This window comes from Mugil cephalus, chromosome 18 (genome assembly GCF_022458985.1).
Source record: "Mugil cephalus isolate CIBA_MC_2020 chromosome 18, CIBA_Mcephalus_1.1, whole genome shotgun sequence".
NCBI classification, from domain to species: domain Eukaryota; kingdom Metazoa; phylum Chordata; class Actinopteri; order Mugiliformes; family Mugilidae; genus Mugil; species Mugil cephalus.
In genome coordinates this window covers 1,449,695-1,473,835 of record NC_061787.1, presented here as the reverse complement: position 1 = coordinate 1,473,835, position 24,141 = coordinate 1,449,695, and the positions used below count along the sequence as shown (strand labels likewise).

The 24,141-nt window shown below is 39.7% G+C and overlaps 1 protein-coding gene across 6 annotated transcripts in view; it reads right to left on the bottom strand.

The window, feature by feature from the left end:
* Positions 1–24,141, bottom strand: part of LOC124995628 (serine/threonine-protein kinase 17A-like) — a 98,869-nt gene that overhangs the window by 36,011 nt on the left and 38,717 nt on the right. For 5 of the 6 annotated variants that reach the window (XM_047568142.1, XM_047568147.1, XM_047568143.1 and 2 more), the window contains 2 exons: positions 9,750–9,876; positions 9,604–9,652 (listed from right to left, as the gene is read on the bottom strand). In XM_047568142.1, the coding sequence (XP_047424098.1) occupies positions 9,604–9,652; positions 9,750–9,876 (176 nt within the window). Of the gene's footprint in view, positions 1–9,603; positions 9,653–9,749; positions 9,877–11,996; positions 12,102–24,141 lie in introns of those variants that run through there. The other variant, XM_047568146.1, reaches the window with a different exon arrangement.

Genomic DNA, 24,141 nt, shown 5'->3' with positions numbered 1-24,141 from the left:
AGCAGCATTTATAAACAGGCACATCCACAGGCAGCCCTGTGCTGCTGGAGATGCTGAGGACCTGTGCAGCCCATACATTCCCCCTTCCCACTGGCAGAGTACGTGCAGCTGGAAGCTGGAAAATGCTTGTACTCATAGGCATGTGAGTATCCCCCAACACACCTCTTTTTGGTTATTTAAAAACAAAATAAAACACCAACACATTAACCTCATTAGCAACAGTGTTAACTTTTGCTGTTGTTGTTAAGTAGAAGTTTGCTAACTAATCAGCTCCAAACATCGCTCAGAAAAATCGGCAGCATGTATCGGTCGTCTGCCAACGCTGATGTAATAAAAATCAGTATCGGCCCTAAAAGATCTATATCGGTCGATCTCTAGTCGATTGTGTATTAAAATGTTTTTAATTCCTACACATTTCCTCCAGTCTGGATGTGAATACTCTCACATTTAAGCTGAGAGTCTGTAGTCTCTGAGACCACCTTTAGTTTATAACTATAAGCTGAATAAACTTTGGTAAACAGCTGGAATAAAAACACTTCAGTTAAACTCAATCAACCACTGGGGACAGAAAATACCCTGGAACTGACAGAAGTGATTAAAATAGTCGTGAACAAGTTGGTAGTAGTTCTCTTACTTTGTGTCTGAGGGTCCAGGTTCTCCACTGAAGTATGGAGGATGATCGTTGGACCTGTCACTCTTCATAGACAGACAGCTGGATACTGTAGACTCTGCTCTCTGTCGGTGGTACTGACCTCTGCAGAAACAAACATAATAATGTTTTATTCTCATCAATAACTGAAAATCTCTAAGGTAAAAATCACTTCAGTAGAAGTTTTATTTATTTTTTCTTCCAAGATGGCGGCGTGAGCAGTTGCAGTGGCCCGGTGCCCTTCTTTAGTTAGAAGCTGATAATAGTCGACTGTAGAAATCGGCCAATATTTGCTTTTTTTCACTGGTATCAGTATCGGCTGATACGCAGGGTTGTTCGCCGATACATATACATGTGTATTTTCCCAGCAGCATTTATAAACAGGCACATCCACAGGCAGCCCTGTGCTGCTGGAGATGCTGAGGACCTGTGCAGCCCATACATTCCCCCTTCCCACTGGCAGAGTACGTGCAGCTGGAAGCTGGAAAATGCTGTACTCATAGGCGTGTGGAGTATCCCCCAACACACCTCTTTTGGTTATTTAAAAACAAAATAAAACACCAACACATTAATCATTAGCAACAGTGTTAACTTTTTGCTGTTGTTGTTAAGTAGAAGTTTGCTAACTAATCAGCTCCAAACATCGGCTCAGAAAAATCGCAGCATGTATCGGTCGTCTGCCAACGCTGATGTTAATAAAAATCAGTATCGGCCCTAAAAGATCTATATCAGTCGATCTCTAGTCGATTGTGTATTAAAATGTTTTTAATTCCTACACATTTCCTCCAGTCTGGAGTGAATACTCTCACATTTAAGCTGAGAGTCTGTAGTCTCTGAGACCACCTTTAGTTTAAAAAACTATAAGCTGAATAAACTTTGGTAAACAGCTGGAATAAAAAAACACTTCAGTTAAACTCAATCAACCACTGGGACAGAAAATACCCTGGAACTGACAGAAGTGATTAAAATGAGTCGTGAACAAGTTGGTAGTAGTTCTCTTACTTTGTGTCTGGGTCCAAGTTCTCCACTGAAGTATGGAGTGATGATCGTTGGACCTGTCACTCTCTTCATAGACAGACAGCTGGATACTGTAGACTCTCTCTCTCGGGACTACTTCAACAAACATTTAAGTTTTTCTCCTTCAATAACTGAAAAAATCTCTGGAAAAAACTTCAGTAGAAGTTTTAATTATTTTTTCTTCCAAGATGGGAACGTGACATATGGACCGTTGCCTTCTTTAGTTTTAAACTGATAATAGTCGACTGTGAATCGAATATTTGCTTTTTTTCATGGATCAGTATCGGCTGTACGCAGGGTTGTTCGCGTACATATCATGTATTTTCTCAGACAATGTTCTCAGCCATCCACAGCACCTGTGCTGCATGGAATGTGAACCTGTGAGCCCAACATTTCCCTCCCCCTCAGAGTACGTCAGCGGGCTGAAAATCTTGTACTCAAAGGCGTGTGGAGTATCCCAACACACCTTTGATTAAAATACAAAATAAAACACAACACAAACCTCATAGCAACAGTGTTAATTTTGCTGTTGTTGTTAAGTAAAGTTTGTACTATCAGCTCCAAACATCGGCTGAAAATCGGCAGCATGTATCGGTCTGCCAAGTGATGTAATAAATCAGTCGGTAAAAGTCATATCATCGATCTCTAGTGATTGTTATTAAAATGTATTTTAATCCTACACATATTCCTCCAGTCTGGATGTGAATACTCTTCACATTTAAGCTGGGCTTACTCAAGACCACTTTCAGAATTTTCTACTATAACTGATAAAATTGGTTAACAGCTGATAAAAAATACATTTCAGTTAAACTCAATCAACCACTGGGTACAGAAAATACCCTGAAACTGACAGAAGTGATTAATAAAGGGCTCGTGAACAAGTAGTAGTAGTTCTCTTACTTTGTGTCTGAGGGTCCAGTTCTCCACTGAATCTGGATGGTTGATCTTGTGTTAAGACAGAATTGACTCTTTCTCGCTTCTCCATCTTCTGCCTTCACAGTTTAGAGATAAACAGTCACACTCAGTGAGTTTACATCATCCTCAGTTCCAGTACCCAGGTTTGAGAGTTTTGGTGGGTGATCTGGGGGTTTGGTATCGATCAGACTACCAAGTAATATTAACAGGGCTGGTACTCTTTATTCTTGAAATGTCAGAATCAATGAATAAATTTGTAATTTTTCTTTTGGTTGATTATGATCAAATATCAGGAATAATATTTAGGCAAATAAACCTTTAACTAATAACAATATAAATAATTTTTATGATAAATTCAGATTTGTCTTTGTCTACATCACTGTGTAATTGTCTTCTCTTCTGTAACCAGTGACCTCTTCTGACGGGCATAAACAGTCTCAGCCCAAATATTGCACTCAGTCACACAAGCTAACTTATTTTATTCAATACTGGTTTCTGGAACATACAATGTGTTCACTGTTTCACAATGGCTCACAGTTGACACCATCTCAATCCAATAGAGGAACTTTGGGATGTGGAGGAACGGAGATTCTCATCATAGATGTGATCAGATATCAACGTGTGTGATGTTATCATGTCAATATGGACCAAAACCTCTGAGGAATGTTTCCAACAACCTTGTTGAAAGTCTGACACCAAGAATTAAGGCAGGGTTTTGAAGGAAAAAGGATCCAACCTTTTACTAGCAAGGTGTACCTAATAAAGTGGCCGGTGAGTGTGTGTTTATATTATGTCTATGACTCTCACGAGCTGCTGGTCTTCTTCACCTCACAGGATCTGTGCTGGAAGGAGCTCAACAGCGCCCCCCCCACCACCAATGTACTACAATGGTATTCTCTGGCCAGGAGTGGAAGTGCAGCAGTAAATAGTATTTAATCATAGATACATATACATCTATATGTGTTTATATCGATAGTTTTTAATGAGAGTAAGAGCAGCGAACAAGTACAGATTCAAGCGCTGACGGAGGAAAAATACAGCGGACAAAGACCAAATATAATTAGTCTTAGAAATAGTGAACAGTGGGAACAGTCTTGGAAACTAGTTTTCACTTTCCATACTTTTCCAGACAGGGACATTTACATAATCAAATTCCATACTTTTCCATACTTTCGTAGGAACCCTGTTTTCTGCCACACCTTTTTATCGACCATGGCAGCGGTCCCACATTTTCCAGTCTGCGCTGTAACACGATGACGTAAGAGAAAAACAACTGTCCCCCAGTCTCAGAGCGGGAGGTCAGACCCACCACTGCTGGTAGAGCCCACCAAGGAGACCGATCCTGGTCACAAAACACCACGTTAACGCCATATTTTCAGTGTCAAAGCGCTAGAGACAGTTTCTTACTCAGAGCTGACAAATCAACTTCCTCTCCCTCCCCTCGACGCACACAGCCCCAAGATAAAATAAAATAAAATAAAAAATGAACCCTCATGTTCTCACATGATGTAAATAAAGGATTATTGATTGTTGGACCAAAGTTTTAAAGAAGAAGAAGAAGAAGAAGAAGAAGAAGAATATTAACTCTCACCTCGCTTCAGTTTTAGTTTCCTCCTTCTACTGTGAATCAAAATGGCGTCTGAACAAACTGAACAAACTTTACATTCACTTCCTCCTCCACGCAGCAACTAAACTGGAAACCACGTGGTGTGTGTGTGTGTGTGTGTGTGTGTGTGTGTGTGTGTGTGTGTGTGTGTGTGTGAGTGTGTGTGTTCATTTCTTTCTCAAAAATCAGTTTTGTTCATAAAATGATGTGAAAGGAACATTTTCTCTGGCTTCTCAAAAAGGTGAGCTGTAATAGAAGATAAAACCACTTTTGCAATAAAGGTTACAATAAGTTATATTATTAGTGATAATTGAGAAAGGGCATCTACTACTTCATAGAAAACAAGGTCAGTGTAAAAGAAATACAACAAATAATTAACCAAAATTTAAAACAAAAGAACAAAATAAAATTTCCCGGTAAAAATTTAAAATAAAAAATATCATAAATAGTAAAAATTTAGTAGAAGAATCGAGACAGGGATAAAACAAAGAAATTATATCCAAGGTTAAAGGGGTCATTGAACATTGACTTAATCTTAGGGGTGAGCATGTAACTGATAGAGTTGGAGAAAAGCAGCTTCCTTCTTTCTACACATGAAACCCAAATGGAATACAATATGATATGACCAGACCCCAGGGCTGTATCCGGGGGCCCCCCACAAAATGAGTTCAACAGCCCTGGTCTAAAAAGATGACTGATGTCTTCTCATCCTCCTTAATGAGTCAGTTGAACAATAAAACCCGTGACTAAAATCAGACGAAAATAACAAGTCATTTAAGGAGGGCAAACACAGCTCCTCAAATATTCAGAAATCGGTCTTCATAATAAAAAAAAAAATTTAGGCAAAAACAACTGATCACTGCAAAAGGTGAGAACCCCTCTCCTTTGATGTCCAGGAGGGAGTTTCTCTGGGTCTATCAACTGTGCAGGTTAATTCAAGGACCGTCATTGAGAACATGTTTCACTCTGGCTGAAAGGAACCAGAAACCAATTGTGGGTAAAGGGATCCAAACAGCGAGGATGTACCCAACTAAAGCAGGTGAGTGTGTGTTATAACAAGCATGCTCTCAGAGTGATCTGGTCTTCTAAGGCAGGAAACTTGCTGAAGAACAGTTGCCTCAAATCAATGTATAAAATGGTAACCGCAAGGGTGGATGCAGAAGTAAATAGTATTTCAATATGATAATAAGATTATAGAAGTTATATTTTTAATGAAGTTCACGAACAAATCAATTCACTGGGGTAATAAACAAAAACCATAATAGCTAAAATAGACAGTGGGAACAGTCCTTACCTTTTAACCATTCCAGAGAATCTACATACACAAATCCCAACTTTTCCAAATTTTAAGAACTGGTCTCACTTATTTTTACTATATAATTTACCCTGCAACAAACGTCAAAGAGAGACAACATTCCTCATCAGAGGGGGAGGTCAACCCACAATTAGAGAAGGAACCAGCTGACAAAACCACGTTCGCCTTTTAATCAGTGTCAAAGCGCTAGCTTTTTCTCAGAGCCAAAACTTCTCTTCCTCGAACATGGCCCAAGATCAAAGTAAAGCTAAAGATAACAAGACCCTCTGTTCTAATTAATAAGGTATTATTATCTTCCCAATCTAAAGAAGACAAGAACGAAGAAGAAGAAAAAATTTAATATCACTCGCTTGTGTCCCCCTCTAGTGATTGTTGAATAAATGAAACCTTGACTCTTCTCCATGTTTCATTCCCCCTCCTCTGAGCACAAACAGAAGCCAACGTTGTGTTTTGTGTGTTTTGTTTTTGTTATGTTTAGCAGTATTTCGTGGGTTCTTTCTTTCAAACCAGTTTTCCTAGGTAACAGAGCTTTCATTTAAAGTCACAGTAAAGTACTGGTTTTTTAGGAAATGTACAGGTTCATCGTCATCGCCTTCATGAACAGGTGGAAAAAAGAGAAATACTAGAGAATAAGACACAATTAACACAGAGGTCAACAAACAAAAACATGTATAAAAAAAAAAAAGAAAAATGCAAAAGCTAAAAGTATTCAAATATTTGTCCTCAATAGGCCCATAACAGAAACTCTCAGGAAAAGGTGACAAGAAAGGGATGAGAGTTAAAGAGTTCGTTCTTTACACTAAAACAAATGGAAAATATGGTTATGGATCAGATCTTATTTCCTTCACTAAATGGTCGCTGGTTAGGAAAACTGTCCCCATCTATAAGGATTATTGAGAATGACATGAAAACAGCTAACGTCTTTGGAGACAATCCCCAATTTGAATTCTCCCAAAACCTGCCACTTCATGAGCCTGCTCTCTTCATCAAGTAGTCTCTGGGTTCAATTAGTTTAGGACCATAACGTTTTCCTCTGCCCCTGAGAAACCAGTGGTCAGATCAAAATAAAATCTACATTTACAAGAGACTCACAGCTTTCAGAGTGTCTATCCCGGGAGCTTTTAAAACTATTAGAAATCTTTAAAATAGAAATAATGATGAGAATAATATTTAGAAACCATTTATGATAACGATTTAACAATTTACTTTAAACTTCATCTAAATGATTTCATCCCACTTTTAAAGCTGATTTATGAAGCACTGACATTCTTTCACTAGATGACTCCCAAAGGAAAGGAATTAATATGGTTCATTTACAGATTCTTATAAAATAAAATAATAGAATTAATATATAAAATAAGGAGCTAATATTTTTAATTTAAATTCTGAACCATAAACTTTCTCCTTATTCTCTTTATATCCATCTAGGAACAGGAGACAACAGAAAGAGCGGAAAAAAAAAGAGGTTATTTAGAATTCTTCATAAGAACAATGAACACAGATGGAAGAGACTAATAATATCCTTTTGACCAGATGTTGTTGAATAAAAAACCTGGACCATTTCTCCAGAGTTCACTTCCTACCGATGTCACACGTGAAGCAAGACTTCACTTTGAAGTTTTATCAACGTAGGAGACATTACATTTCTAGACCGTGTCCATGTGAAGAGCTTACTTCTCGGCCAGGCCCTGGTCGGAGAAATCTCACTCCTGGACCAGTGAAACCGAAAGAGGACTAGCCTCTAGCAAGGAATATGTCACTTTACTCTTTAAACAGCAGTCCCGAAACAAAATGTAAGTAAAAAAAAAAGACAACCCCCAGTTTCTCTTTTCTCTGGTTTAACGGATACCAAAACCAAAAAGAAAAACTACAAAAAGGTTTTTGAGTTTGTTTGTTCAAAAATGGAAATTTTAAAATAAACTCATCATTTATTTTTCTCTTTCTCTTGAAAACACCCCTACAGGATTATGGAGTATGAACATCTTTTGGTCTTTATGGTGACAAATTTATAATTACTCATAAAAATTGAGCTTGCTCCTGGTCTAAACGGCTCTGATGGTTCATCAGTTGAGGAACACGTCATCCTCTGTTAAATCAAAGATCAATTATCTTCAGTGTTAAAAGAGCGCAGATTTAGCAAGTAGTGTCACTGGAGTCAATGTATAGATCCTACATAAATAACATAATAATAATATTTAGAAACATTTAGATGAGGTGGAGTTATAATCAGACTTAATACTTGACAAATACTTTCGTCCTTAGAAGCTGGATGCTGGATGGTTCCTGAGAGGTCTGGTGGGTGGTTCAGTAGATGAACTCTACAGGAACAATATTAGTAAGCTAGAAGGGTCTTATATTTGAAGTTTAAATCTAATCGTCGGTTGCCATGGCCTTTTCCATAAAGCTACGAAAACCGGAGACAAAGGCAAACCCGGGTATTAGTCTAGAACATACACAGTAAGACTACTCTTCCTGGACCATGTCCACTCTGAGAGACTCCTTCCTCCAGGCCCGTGGCTGGAGACTGCTCCTGGGAGGTTGGCACTGCTGGAGGGACTCCTGGTCCCCTGGACCATCTCTCCAACGTGGGAGTCCTACTCTGGCGTGCCAGGCTGTTTTAGGAACTAGCTCCTGGGCCCGGTCCCTGGGGGAAAACAACTTCCTGAAGTGTTCCCTCATGTTAGTCAAAACTTTGTGACTTTTACTTTTTAAATTATGTCAGGTACTGAACGAGAGTAAAGTCAAATAAGAAGAAGTCCTTGGTTAAAATGGTAAACTGAAAACCAGAAGAAAACAATGAAGAGAGTTTCTAGTTATTCTTTTTTAAACTTTTTTTCATTTAACGCTTTTTAATTGAAAAAACCAATCGTACTAAGTACGTTTAAGACCTGTTTTTATTCTTATTATACTCATAATGTATTTTCTCTAGATTAATACTATGTTGATAGTGAGGTAAGATCACCCCTGGAACATTGGGTTGTTTAACTGTGTCAATAAGAGTGAGTGTGGAGGTGATGGACATGTGAGGATTAGAAGGTAACCGAGGATCACAGGGGATCTGGGAGAAAGGACGACGGTATAAAGGAGGGGGAGTATGATCGAGGAAAGAAGGAGGACAACACAGACAGGGGAGGCTGGAGGGACGGGGAGGTGCGGGGGGGACGAGTGAGGACAGAAGGACCGGAGAAAGAGGACGAGGGGCGTGAAGGGACAATGGGTGGGAGGCGGGGAGGGCTCTTGAGGTGGATGGGGGGGATGGAGGTGAGGGACGGCCCCCCCCCCCCCCCGGGTGGATGCGGGGGATTGGGGTGGAGGCACGGTGGGGACGATTGGGGGCGAGGCTCTGAGGTGGACGGGGGTTGAGGCACGTGGGGACAGGTTGACACTGACTGAGTGATCCATTGCGAAACATGCATAGATGGATGAGAGGACAAGCGCCTCCCTGGTTTCGCAAGCTGCCCGTCAGCACATCTCCTCTGAAAGATGTAAGGCTCACGGGGGGGGTTGAGCTGAGAGATAGATGAGGACACGTAATCTCACTGTTAAATGTACTTGACAACCAGGAACCGGACCGGGAGCAGAAGGATTCCCCGTCAGCCCCATACACGTACCGTCAGCAGACCAACCCACACTCCTGACAACACAGAGCAGAGCAGGAATCATGTCTCTGCTGATAATCAATAAAGTCCCATCACTTCTCACTGAGACGGAGACATGATGCACACAGGAAAGATTTAGTCTGAACTAACAACTTCTTTCTTTATGCACTGACGGAGACAAAAGAGAAACACGTCGACTCTAAGTCACTAAGCTGAGTTTATATTTACAAGAGGAACTGAAGGAGGAACAATGGACTTTATTCCTGAGGGATGAGGCTGACGTTTGTTTTTAAACTGATAAAAACTGGATGAACTGGTTGAAAAGTATAAAAAAAAAAAGCTCTGACCTGCAACAATGAAAAGGCTACAACTCAAACAGAAATGAACCTTTAGTATTTTGTTGCGTCTCCGTTTGTAAACCAGCTGTGTTGTGTGCAGTTTTCTCATGTTGCGTGTTTTATCTACCACACGTTTCCAGACACAAACAGGTTCATGTACGTACCACATATCTGTTGCTGTGGTGATTGGCTCATAATTCAGAATCTCAGGAGCTACAAGATAAAAACAGAAATGTTTTCATCAAGTTATCATCAAATATCAGAGGATTCCTAAAAAGTCCCTTTAAAAGTCCTAAAAGCAGGAACTCACCAACGTACTCCGGGGTTCCCATGATCTCTCTGAGCTCCTGGTGGCTGCTGACCATCCTGGAGAGACCGAAGTCCACGATCTTAATGTCTCCCAGAGGAGAGCTGCTGGTCAGCAGGATGTTCTGAGGCTGGAGGACAGGAGACATTAGAGACACTTACTGTCTCTGCTCCATGTGCACACATGTCTTTCATGTCTTTTAAACCCTGATCACAGCTCATTTCGTTTTTTCTGCAGGTACGTGTTCAGGTTAGTGTCTGTGTATTAAATCAGACGATTCTAATAAGTTTCAGACAGATTTTTATGGTAACAGCTCTCATCCTGTCACAGGTTTGGTTAATTTGACAACAGGTGAATAAAACACAACTAAAGCTCGTTCTACTTTAGTCTAGCTACACATATTTATTCCTTTAACTTTAACTTTCATTTAGTGTGATGCTCATGAATAAATATCATTTAGTGTGAATTTCCAGTGGAATTCATGGGTCAGAAACATTTTTATAGCCAGCTCGTCTTTTTCACCCCCTCAAAAAGTCTCTCCCACGGTTGTTAGTGATGCACAAGTCTCACATGTCCCAGGAACAAATGGACCCACTTTCAGATTCCTCGCTCCATTATTTTTGTCTAAGATTCCCTAATTTTCCACAAATTTAAGAGCCATTTTATATGAGCCTCCCTGAGATACCTTTGATTCATGAGACGTTTTAGAGTTAAAATAAAATCAAAGTACTTCAGTTTACCATGTGTTGTTGTACTTCAATATATTCTGATGAGAAGTATTTTTCATTAGGAGAAATATACCCAACATTAATGATGGTTACTAATTATAACGTTAGTGTTCAGGGTTAAAGGCCTCTATGTCACACAGAGTTGAAATGGTAGCTGCTGTTCCTAATTTATAAGAATAAGAATCTTTTTTAAGAAGCGTCTTTCAAGTCACCCAAGGACACTTCACAGAAAGGAACAGACGAGTAGAACAACAGATAGAAACATCAATGGACACAACTGATTCTCTGAATGGACTCTGATAGATGTTGATGAGCTCTAGAGGCCACCAGACGGCGCTGTCTCCTCCTCCACTCTGGGAATCCCTTCATCTCCACAAATAAAGTCAGTTCACTTTGAACAAGATGATCAGTTCCACTCTCCTAACATCAGACTATCTGAGCCCTGCATGTCTTCAAAGGCTCAAGGTTCTATTAAATGTAAAGGTTTAAGGTGGTATTAATATATTAAGGTGGTATTAAAGTTAGGATATTAACATGAGAAGCTGCCGACTGAACACTGGAAAAAAACGTTCATATGATTCAAGAGTTTCTAACTCAGTTTTCTACAAGAATATTTAGTTGGAAGACTCTGAAGTCATTGACAGATTAACCATCTACAGTACGTGCTCTGAAAGTCTGATGTGTGTTAACAGTGTGGACAAAATATTAGGGACATTTTCCTGTCTGATCCAGTCCAGCACAGTGCCACCAGCAGGCTGCAGTTCACCACTTTTCCTTGGACCTGAATAACTCTGAGAGTGCGTTTATCTCTGTTTCCAGTTTCTTCTGTTTGTGTTATGCCCGGCCTAGGGATACCTAAACATAACATAAAAAAACTCTCCCTCTTCCGCACCTGTGAAAAGGAAACACAGAACACGGAGAAATGCAAAGTCCAAGTGTCTGTGTGAAAACACAGAAAATGACTTGAAGATCTATGTGAGCAGTTTCAGGTTTAGACTATGCCGTACTCATGAGCTGAAAGGTTGATTTGACAAGCACGACACAAGTTGAACATTTTCATCTGGTGACAAGGTTTGTGTTTTGTTTCCACTTCCTTTGTCTTGGAAGTTCTATAAACTGGGTCTCATCTGGTGCAGAAAATAGTTATTGATAGAAACCCGTCCACTCCAGGTTGTTAACGCGGATCTTGTCTCTCTTCTGTCAATAGGTTGAAGGAGTACTGTGAGAGGAGCATGTCCTAAAGTCCTAAAGCATGACGAAAGACTCAAGATGAGAAGATGAAGTTGTTCCTGTGGAGCTGTCCGGTGCTGAAGTGACCTCTCCCTGTGTAAGCCTCATGTCAAGGGTTCAGAGGAGCTGTCCGGTGCTGAAGCCAGTGTCTCTGGTTTGACAGTGGCACAAGCAAGTATGAGCACATTTCACCTATTTTAGCTTCACTCCACTGGCTGCCCGTCCATTTTAGGATTCATTTTAAAATTATTTATTTGCTTTTAAAGCCTTGAATGGCCTTGCCCCACCTTACCTTATTGAGCTGCTGCATACCTGCGCTCCCAGCCGCTCTCTCAGGTCAGCTGACCAGCTGCTCTTGTCAGTGCCTAAAGCTCGGCTTAAACTCAGGTTTCTTGGGTCGTTCAGAGTGCGTTCATCTCTGTTTCCAGTTTCTTCTGTTTGACTTTTAATATCTTGGAGACACTTTCAGCCTGAAGTCATCTTCACTGATCAGAGCTTCACAAAATAAGACACAACATAAAGAAGATAGAAGAGAAACTAGATTTTTATCACGTTGTTCTTCAATCATTTCACATTTGTAGATCTTTAGATATGAAACATTTCAGAATATTTCCTCCTTGTAGTGAGAATATTTCTGCTGCTTTCCCAGTTTTCTGAGTGTAACCTCAGAGTTGATGTGTTTTGATCTGTTGAAGGACTTAGGCTTCAAAAACAACAACAGGACAAAGTTGAAAGGTCACGCAAAAGGCTGTTCTCGTTTCTCATCTTCAAATATCTCCACAACAACATGATGATGAACAGATCAGCTGATTGAGGAGAGACCAGCTCTGTCCCAGCTTTGGACTTTTCTCTAGCTTCATAGCCTCCCTGCTAATAGTAGCTCTTATTGGGCTTTAGTTCACCAGTAGTATTAGTTGTGTTTGGATGTTTAGATGTGTCTTTGTCAACCCCGAGGGGTTTCTCACAGTAAAGTGTTTTGAGACTAAATCCTTCTTGTCCATCTCCTGATCAATAAGTGGATCTGTGGAGGAACCATCCTTCCTCTTCTCTAGATGCTGGTAGGGCGACCATTAACACAACACTGGTCAGAGCTCAAAAAAAAACATTGGAAATCTTGTACAAACAAGCAATTAAAGTTATGGATAAAAAACCTAGGCCCTATCATCACTGTGAAATTTTAAAAAAGTATAGTATTTTAAATTGGGACAGTCTTCACACATTTGCAGGCCTAAAACTGACCTACAAAGTGCTCCATAAATTGGCTCCAGATCCTCTGGCAGAGTTCATCAGCCAAAGAAACAGCCTTGAGCGTGTCACTCGAGGCTCTGTCAGAGGTGACTGTTATATTCCTTTGCGCAGGAGCACTTTCAGTAAGTCGGCCTGGTCAGTAAGGAGTGCAAGTGTGTGGAACTCAATACCTGAGGAGATTAAACTGCTCACGACATACAAGGGCTTTACAAAAAAACTGAAAACGTGGCTTATCAACACCTATAGCTGCCAACACTAAAATATGTTGTGATGCTCTGATGTTTTGATGTTATGATAAAATGTTGTGTTGTATTTTGATTGTTTTTTTTTTTTTTTTAATTATACAGTAAGTGTTGTTTATGTATCTTGTATTATATTGTACATGTATTGTATGCTTCTTATTGCCTTTTTTACATCAAGGCCAGGGGACTACAGATGAAAACTAGCCTTCTGGCTAATTCTGGCTTTTTTAACCATGGGTAATCATGTGTTCTATGAAATTGCACTGTCCCTTTCTTAAATAAACAGTAATGTAATGTTAACACCACAAAGGAATCTAGTGGGTGTACTCCCCACTACATCCCATAATAACCACACTATCACAATACAGTGATTCTGACAAACTCTCTTCATTGGAAGATAATCTGATCTGTGATTTATCATGATTTATATGGAACAGAAGAGGAGAAATTATTCCTTTAAATGTGCAAATTAAGTCAAATAATAAAAGTAAATAAAAAAAGAAAACGAATGAATCCAAAAACTAAATATTCCAGTTCCTAACAAGCATAAAGAACTTGTTTTATTTCAACAACCAAAGAGAAAAACCAGCATAGAAGCAGTGAACATTGAACTAAACAGTGAAGGAAGGAAGTAAAAAGAAGTAAAGATGTTTAGTGAAGAGGTCCCTGCAGCTCCACTGTTGCTTTCATGCTTCTCTGTTCCAGCCGTTCAATGGCCCCTTTTCCTTGTGACCTGATGTCCACATCACACCGACATAACGTGGAAAATGCATGCAGGTCGTCCTCACTGCTGGAGCTAATAAATGTGTGTTCTTTTGACCACTCAGTGTTGTATGAGCTGCGTCTGTTCAGCATGTTAAAAACCTTCTGATGCTACGATGACACCACTTTTAGTTGGTCAATATGCTGCGTAACGTTCAGGTGCAACTCCAAAAAGGAGGACAAATGATCTGGACAGGACATTTAAATTCTGGACTCTCTGGTCTAAATCCAGACGTACGACCTGTTCATTCACATGTAGTTGAGTATTTAGGATCAAAGTTGTTTTGGTCACAGAGCTCCCAGATGTTTAGAAGCAGTTCACCTGACACATGTTTAACCAGTGGACAGTAGAGTGGATGGTGGGTTAGCATTTAGCATTGAGCTAAAACTGTCCATAAATGTAGTTCCTGGAATGAATCCTTCCTCTTTTCTCTGTAACGTCTGATCCAACCTTATAAATGATCAAGGACAGCACAGCAGCTGATACCAACTCTGGAAAGAGATCTGTAGAAGTGAACAAACAGATGAAGCTACTTTTATTTCTACACAGGGGTAATGGGGTAAAACAGCTGTTCACGTGGACTCCCAGGTCACAGTGGGATTCTTCAGCATTCAGATGGAGAAAGCAGCACAGGAACAGAACCAGAACAGAAGCAGACTCAGTCCAAAGAGACTGGTTAGCATCCAGCTGAGCAGCCTAGCGCTGCCTCCCTGCACAGCTGACAACAGGTCGACGTCACGTTGGTAGTAAAGTGGCATCAGCTGCGTTTGTGTCAGAGCTGTTTTCCAGATACGAGCACAGTGTGGGACCCATGTCTGTGTTATCAGCTCATCAGTCATTTCATGGAGCTAAACCTCCCTGTCTCCATGTCACGTTTAATGTCAGTCTTATTGTTCAGGAGGAAGCTCCTCTAACAGATCCTGTTCCTTTCACTCAACCTAAAGCTTTGACTGTTTGTTCCATCATCATCACTCCATGAGTCTTCACTAAGTCACACTAACACGCTGCTGTTCCACTCAAAGAATCCACTTTATTCTCATCATTTCAAAGATTCATTTCTGCATCACTCTTTTCTGTCTCCAGTTCTAATTGATTTCTACAACATGTTCTTCATTCAAGTCTTCCTCCCTTAGAACCAGATCACTCTGAAGCATGTGTTGTTTCTCCTCTGCTTTAGTTTGGGATTCTCTTCATGTTTGATGCTGACCACATTGGTCTGGTTCCTCTCAGGGCCAGAGTGAAACACTGTTCTCTCATGATGTCCTGAATTTACCTGCACAGTCTGATCCAGCCCAGGAAAATATCAACACTAAAGGTGACACATGTGGACTGGAATAAGAAATCAGTGATGAAGTGATGAAATGTTGACTGTAGAGACTGGAAGTCCTGTTAGAGTCTAGTTCATCTCCTCATGTTGAACATCCCTGCAGCCTGTCTGGATCAACTGGAGAGAAACTACACACACACTCATAGATTTGTTGAGTAATGCATGTGTTTAGTTCATGAGGATGATACTTATTGCAGGTTGTTGTACTGCATTAGTTGTATCTGATAATCAGAGGACAGAGTGTCTGTATCAATAAACATTTTATTACTTTATGCAATTTCTTCTCAAATACAAGAATATATGGATGATCATGATCTGTCTGTTTCTGGAGTGAACGACTTGTAACATGTTAGTTTTAGACAGAATATTAATACAAATATTCACATGTTGCCTCATTAATTGTAACAGTGGCTAGTAGCTAGTGACCTCTGACAGCTCACATCTGTCACTCAAGGAGACCACGCCCCCAATTATGCAGAAATTTAAACATCAATAAAAAACACTACATGGATTATGATGATAAGATGCTGCATCGCCCCCTAGTGGCTGTTTCCTGTAATGACTACAAATGTATTGTGTGTTTTATTTAATGTAGGTCAGTGATGATCTGACTCTAGTACATAGTTACATAATGTGATTAAATATTTAAAACACATGAATCTTTGTGCCTCAGTACAGAACGAACAGAACACGTCCAACATGAGTCTGTAAAGATGAAGTTCTCCTTTCAGAAGAGTCATCACATGATGATTGGAGGCTCATTCCATCTGACATGTTCCTATTTTATTTCTACGGCCGCAGCAGGAATACACCAATCATAGCACATACACACCTATCAGCTGATTGTGTTCAAGCATCCAGCACATACACACCTCCACTGAAACCCAACAGAAAAGTCCAAATAGTTTTAGATGTTGACTCAGTGGAGTCCATAGAGCAGCAGGAGCACAAACACATGTATCTGCTGAGTGAGAGAAACTGAAACACTGGCTGCATCACTGGGAGAAGAATGTTTGTGACTGAGCTGCTCACTTCTTCATCAACATCAGCATTTATCTGCAGTCAGAGTCTCTGTCCACACAAGCTGCTGCTGCTTCAACCTCTCGATCATCAGGACACAGCTCATCCTCTCACACCACACACCCTCCTGGTTAATGTTACCTCCTCCACCTGTAGAGAGGAGGAGAAAGAAGAGAGGAGGTGAAGGAGTGTTTCCCTTCATCATCACATCCAGTAGAAAGAGCAGCAGGGACTTGAGTCCTGTTCAGAGCAGCAGTGGAGCAGCTGTGGAGCTCAGCCAGCTTCCTTTCAGCTTCATGTTAACGTGTTGGAGTGAACACACACAGACCTGCAGAGACTTTTAGCATCAAGTCTGTTTCCTATGCAGATTTCACTAAGAAACTGCTGAGAGTCCTGAACGCTTCATTACTGCACCAACACTTTAGTGATGGATTTACTGCTGCTCCATGGAAACAAAGATCAGCTGACTAAGAAACTCATGGTTACTAAATGTAACGCTGCTTCTGTGATGTGCAGGCTTCAGTCAGACTGATCTCAGAGCTGTGATCAGTTGTTGATCAGATGTGATGAATGACCACCACTGTCTCTATACATCTTGGAAGGCTGTCAGCTGGAATCCAGCTTTATTTCCTGGACACATCAACACAACAACAACAGTCGTCTTCACATCAACTCAAACACATGATCACAACAAGCTTCTGGCTCATCTGATTGGCTGACTGTTGTCTCTCTCTCTGTCTTTCTGTCCAATCCTGAAGCCTGTCTCCATTCTCCTCTCACAGCTTCACTGAGAAGCTGCAGGTTTACAGGAAACACTGGATCTTTGATACTAACTGTGTTTAGGACGATACTGATGAAAGCAGCATGGACTGACTGGAACCCTCTACTCACCTCAGAGTCTCCAGTTTATAGTCTGGACTCTTCACAAGATCACGAAGCTGCTTCACTCCTGAATCCTTCAGGTGGTAGTTGAGACTCAGGTCCAGATGTTTCAGATGGGAGGGGTTGGACTTCAGAGCTGAGACCAGAGAATCACAGCTGATCTCTGTCAAACTGCAGAGCCACAACCTGAATAAAGAATAAAAGATGTAGATTAAATCTCCTCTCCATGTCTGAGTGACTTTGTCCTTGTGTTATTGTGGATCTCCATCATGTCTTCTACAGACAGTAATATGTGACAGTGTGAGGTGTGTGAGCTCCTTCCAGCAGCTGTGGTTCAGAGAGAATGGACTGATACATGGATCACAGCAGGTTTGACTCCAAATGAAATGTGAGTGAATGATGATGAAACAGCAGGAAGCTCAGACACTAAACACACCTCAAACACCTGCATCTGAACACATGATCTCATCTGTGTGTGTTGAGCAGGAATGAAGCATCAACATTATACATTATACAAAAGTATTAGGTCAGCTTTTAGTCAATCTCAATCTGCTTTTATTGCAGCTGAATCTATGTTTTTATGTGAGGAAACACTGGATAGTTTTGTCCTGGTTGATGCTAAGGTGCTGGAGAAAGTTATCTCTCAGTTAAAAGCAGCAACCTGCCTTTTAGATACTATTCCTGCACCATTTTTAAATCCGTTTTAGCTGAGGATGTTTGAATATTTGAACTTCTTCTCTTCAGACAGGAGTTTTCCCAAGTGCTTTTAAGACAGCCTTGGTCAGGCCTCTTCTGAAGAGGAATCATTTAGACACTGTGATGCTCAATAATTACAGGCCAGTGTCTAATCTGACATTTTTAAGTCACATTTTACACAAAGTGGTTTTTAAGCAGTTGAATGATTTTATGAAAACTCACAGTTTGTATGAAACTTTTCACTTTGGGTTTTTGGACAAATCACAGAACTGAGACTTTCCTGATGAAGGTTTTAAATGAACATGGACAAGGAGAAACACACACACACACACACACACACACACACACACATATACACACACACACACACACACACACACACACTCTCTGATCACCAAAGGACTTATTGAGCTGTTTTGCTCATGATTATTTCTGCTTGAGAATTAACTTTTACGTTCATGATGATCTTAATGTGGTTGAACTTGAGTTGAATTGCTTATTGATATATATTTAATTTGAATATCTGAGGATTGAAGCTGTAATCAGCCCTTGTTATACTTAAAAGAAACATTAATCCCTGAACTGAATGTTTTTGTTTTCCTTGTGGTGCCAGTTTTGTAGGGAGGCAATAGCTGGGTCTTTTCTTGCTTCTCCAATTATCTTCATGAACATGAAACTAGAAATGATTTTTCTGACAGTGTGAATCCTGTCAGGCGCCCATCGTTCATATTTTGTGTGTTTGGAGAGGCATCTTTTCAGTTTCATGGCCCACGTCTATGGACCAGCCTGCTGGAGGACCTCAGGGCTGCAGAGGGTTGATATTTTTAAAAAGAGACTCAAGACGAAGCTTTTAATCTTAGCATTTAGTCTTAAATGTCTATTTTAGCTTGATTTACATATGCTGCACTAACACTCTACTTATTTCATTTATTTATGGATCTATCCAGCAAATATTTATTTATTTATATTTGTATTTACTTATTTAATTGTATATATTTAGTTTTTATATGTTATTATTGTTGTTTTTAATCTTTAATTCCAGCTCTAGTGTTTCTCCTCTTTAGGAGCTGATGACACTGTGTGTGTGTGTGTGTGTGTGTGTGTGTTTGTGTGTGTGTGTTTGTGTGTGTGTGTGTGTGTGTGTGTGTGTGTGTGTACATAAAGTTGGTTTGATTTGATTTATCCAGTTATTGAAATGAGTTTGTCTTCAGTTTAAGGAACAATAAAGTTGTGGATGAAGATGAATTAGATTCAGTTGGTGATTAAACATATCAGATCTACAACAGTAACAGACAGTGAACTGACCTCAGAGTCTCCAGTCTACAGTCTGGACTCTCCAGAAAACCACACAGCTGCTTCATTCCTGAATCCTTCAGGTCTTTGTTGTCACTCAGCTCCAGATGTTTCAGATGGGAGGGGTTGGACTCCAGAGCTGAGACCAGAGAATCACAGCTGATCTCTGACAAACTGCAGCTCTTCAACCTGAATAAAGAATAAAAGATGTAGATTAAATCTACTCTCCATGTCTGAGTGACTTTGTCCTTGTGTTATTGTGGATCTCCATCATGTCTTCTACAGGCAGTAATATGTGACAGTGTGAGGTGTGTGAGCTCCTTCCAGCAGCTGTGGTTCAGAGAGAATGGACTGATACATGGATCACAGCAGGTTTGACTCCAAATGAAATGTGAGTGAATGATGATGAAACAGCAGGAAGCTCAGACACTAAACACACCTCAAACACCTGCATCTGAACACATGATCTCATCTGTGTGTGTTGAGCAGGAATGAAGCATCAACATTATACATTATACAAAAGTATTAGGTCAGCTTTTAGTCAATCTCTATCTGCTTTTATTGCAGCTGAATCTATGTTTTTATGTGAGGAAAACACTGGATAGTTTTTGTCCTGGTTGATGCTAAGGTGCTGGAGAAAGTTATCTCTCAGTTAAAAGCAGCAACCTGCCTTTTAGATACTATTCCTGCACCATTTTGAAATCCCTTTTAGCTGAGGATGTTTTGAATATTTGAACTTCTTCTCTTCAGACAGGAGTTTTCCCAAGTGCTTTTAAGACAGCCTTGGTCAGGCCTCTTCTGAAGAGGAATCATTTAGACACTGTGATGCTCAATAATTACAGGCCAGTGTCTAATCTGACATTTTTAAGTCACATTTTACAGAAAGTGGTTTTTAAGCAGTTGAATGATTTTATGAAAACTCGCAGTTTGTATGAAACTTTTCACTTTGTGGTTTTTGGACAAATCACAGAACTGAGACTTTACTGATGAAGGTTTTAAATGAAGAATGAAAAAGGAGAAACACACACACACACACACACACACACACACACACACACACACACACACACTCTCTCTGATCACCAAAGGACTTATTGAAGTGTTTTGCTCATGACTATTTTTGCTTGAGAATTAACTTTTACGTTGATGATGATCTTAATGTGGTTGAACTTGAGTTGAATTTCTTCTTGATATATATTTAATCTGAATATGTGAGGATTGAAGCTGTAATCAGCCCTTGTTATACTTAAAAGAAACATTAATCCCTGAACTGAATGTTTTTGTTTTCCTTGTGGTGCCAGTTTTGTAGGGAGGCAATAGCTGGGTCTTTTCTTGCTTCTCCAATTATCTTCATGAACATGAAACTAGAAATGATTTTTCTGACAGTGTGAATCCTGTCAGGCGCCCATCGTTCATATTTTGTGTGTTTGGAGAGGCATCTTTTCAGTTTCATGGCCCACGTCTATGGACCAGCCTGCTGGAGGACCTCAGGGCTGCAGAGGGTTGATATTTTTAAAAAGAGACTCAAGACGAAGCTTTTAATCTTAGCATTTAGTCTTAAATGTCTATTTTAGCTTGATTTACATATGCTGCACTAACACTCTACTTATTTCATTTATTTATGGATCTATCCAGCAAATATTTATTTATTTATATTTGTATTTACTTATTTAATTGTATATATTTAGTTTTTATATGTTATTATTGTTGTTTTTAATCTTTAATTCCAGCTCTAGTGTTTCTCCTCTTTAGGAGCTGATGACACTGTGTGTGTGTGTGTGTGTGTGTGTGTGTGTGTGTGTGTGTGTGTGTGTGTGTGTGTGTGTGTGTGTGTGTGTGTGTGTGTGTGTGTGTGTGTCTGTGTGTGTACATAAAGTTGGTTTGATTTGATTTATCCAGTTATTGAAATGAGTTTGTCTTCAGTTTGAGGAACAATAAAGTTGTGGATGAAGATGAATTAGATTCAGTTGGTGATTAAACATATCAGATCTACAACAGTAACAGACAGTGAACTGACCTCAGAGTCTCCAGTCTACAGTCTGGACTCTCCAGAAAACCACACAGCTGCTTCACTCCTGAATCCTTCAGGTCTTTGTTGTCACTCAGGTCCAGATGTTTCAGATGGGAGGGGTTGGACTTCAGAGCTGAGACCAGAGAATCACAGCTGATCTCTGACAAACTGCAGTAATTCAATCTGAATAAAGAATAAAAGAAGTGAGTTCAGATAGTTCCTCCTTTAAATCATGTGTTCAGAGCTGAAAAAATGTTCAGAATGAACAAGTTTAAAGTCGGAAACGAAATATTAAAGATAATTAGTTTTTTTAATTGGAAAAAAACAACATCAAATATATAGTAATATAAACCATCAAATGACTGATTCAGCTTCAATAAAACATGACAGCTAATTGTTGACCTGCTTTTAATTTGAAAAACTGTGAGATGGAAATGAAGAGTGTCAGAGTTTCAGAGTCACTCATCCAGTGGAGGATTTTTCTTCTTCTATGAAGCTTTGAAATGTGGAGCTCAACATGGCTCTGCCACAGTCAATGGACTAAACCACAGGAGAAGAAACCAGACTTTACCATGAAGATCCTCAGTGTGGATCAGTAGAATATCAGCCTGATGTCACCACAACTTTACCATCATATTCATCTCAGCACGCAAAGAAAACGTGGAGTCTGACCTCAGAGTCTCCAGTTTATAGTCTGGACTCTTCACAAGATCAAGAAGATGCTTCACATCTGAATTCTTCAGGTTGTTTCCACTCAGGTCCAGATGTTTCAGATGGGAGGGGTTGGACTTCAGAGCTGAGTCCAGAGAATCACAGCTGATCTCTGAAACACTGGAGTCATCCAGTCTGAATAAAGAATAAAAGGTGTGAGTTTACAAAGTTCCTGCTTGAACAGAACAACAACACAGAGTGATACAAAACAGAAATATTCATATTAACTTGATACAAAAAGAAAGAAACATCTGTATCCTTATAAAATAACATTTTGTGTAAACTTCCAGAAAACCTAACTGCACTCAAACTAAACTAAACCTCCACAATCTGATATCAAAGAACATTTGTCATAGTGCTGTATAATTAATGAGCTTCTTCATTTGGGTGGATCAACTTATTTTCAGAAATAATCACTAACAAATCAAAATCTAATGAAGTAATGACTTTAGGTGGTGGTGGTTTCACAGTGTTGTCCAGCTACTTCCAGATGTGATGCTGCTGTTGGTGCTGTGTCTTTCAAACAGAATTAATAGACAGAGGAAAGTTCAGCATGGAAACATCATCAAAGTGAGACAAAGGAACAACTCAGCTGTGAACTCCCTCCCAACTCTAGAACTGATGGAATGAATATTTCTGTTTTCTGTCACTCTGTGCTGTTCTGTTGAGAAGAAACTGAACCTTTAAATGTCTTTTATTAAAGCTTCACTAGACACAGATTGTCCTCACTTTAGATGAACCCACAGAAATATTTCATTAACAACCTCTAAAGGTTTCACAACCACCTGAATTAATCATGAATTAAGTTAAATAATAAGATGAATAAATGTAGATTTAAATAGTTTATTAATCATTTACTGACACTTTCTATATGACCTCATGAACCACTGATAACTCCTAAATAAATACTGTAAATATTTACTTTATTTATAAAAGACAAACTGATCATTAGTAAAGTATGAAAATATAATTATTAAACCTTATAGAGTTGATTATGGATGAGGAATAAATCATTTAATTCTCTACTAATGTTTCATAATGTGTAGTTATCATAATGATTTTAGTTCTGTTCTAAATGTCTGACAGACTTTAAGGTGGAAATGAAGAGTGTCAGAGTTTCAGAGTCAATCATCCAGTGGAGGATTTTTCTTCTTCTATGAAGCTTTGAAATGTGGAGCTCAACATGGCTCTGCCACAGTCAATGGACTAAACCACAGAAGAAGAAAGCAGACTTTACCATGAAGATCCTCAGTGTGGATCAGTAGAATATCAGCCTGATGTCACCACAACTTTACCATCATATTCATCTCAGCACACAAAGAAAACATGGAGTCTGACCTCAGAGTTTTCAGTTTATAGTCGGGACTCTCCACAAGATCAAGAAGCTGCTTCACATCTGAATCCTTCAGGTTGTTTCCTCTCAGCTCCAGATGTTTCAGATGGGAGGGGTTGGACTTCAGAGCTGAGACCAGAGAATCACAGCTGATCTCTGAAACACTGCATTCCTCCAGACTGAATAAAAGATGAAGATCAAATGTAATGAGATATGTTGTGTTACAATGAGCAGTCTGACTTTGTCCTTCTGTTATTGAGGATCTTCATCATGTCTTCTACAAACAGTGTCTCCATCTGTCTCTCAAACATCTTAACCCTGACATCCACATATGTAAAGACATGAAGGATGACCAGGAGCTTCCTCCTCTTAAACTATGTAACAGGAGACAGCTCTGTGTGTCTGTTGTGTAGGAAGCTGATTGTTGTGATGTGGAGCAGCTGGTGTCCAGAGTACCAGGGTTACATAGGTCCTGTGTGTCTCATCAGTCTGTCTCTCATCTTCTTCCCAGACTCTTCACATTCCTGTCTGGTTGTGTTCCTGTAGGTTATCTGTATGTCTCCTACACTCTACAACATTCACACTCATACTCTTCACTCATGAACACCACACACCACAGACTTTACTGACTTCCACATCTCTATGTTGACTCCAGAGGTGGGTAGTAACGAGTTACATTTACTCCGTCACATTTACTTGAGTAAGTTTTTGAAAAAAATGTACTTGTAGGAGTAGTTTTAAATCATAAATACTTTTTACCCTTCATTGAGTAGATTAGTGAAGAAGAAACTGTTCTCTTACATTAGACTACAATGAGCTCGTTACTTTTAACCCACGTACGCCTCATTTTAATGTTTTATTTTGACAGAGAGCGAGACTTCTGCCAAAGGCTCCACTACGTGACTGTGCTC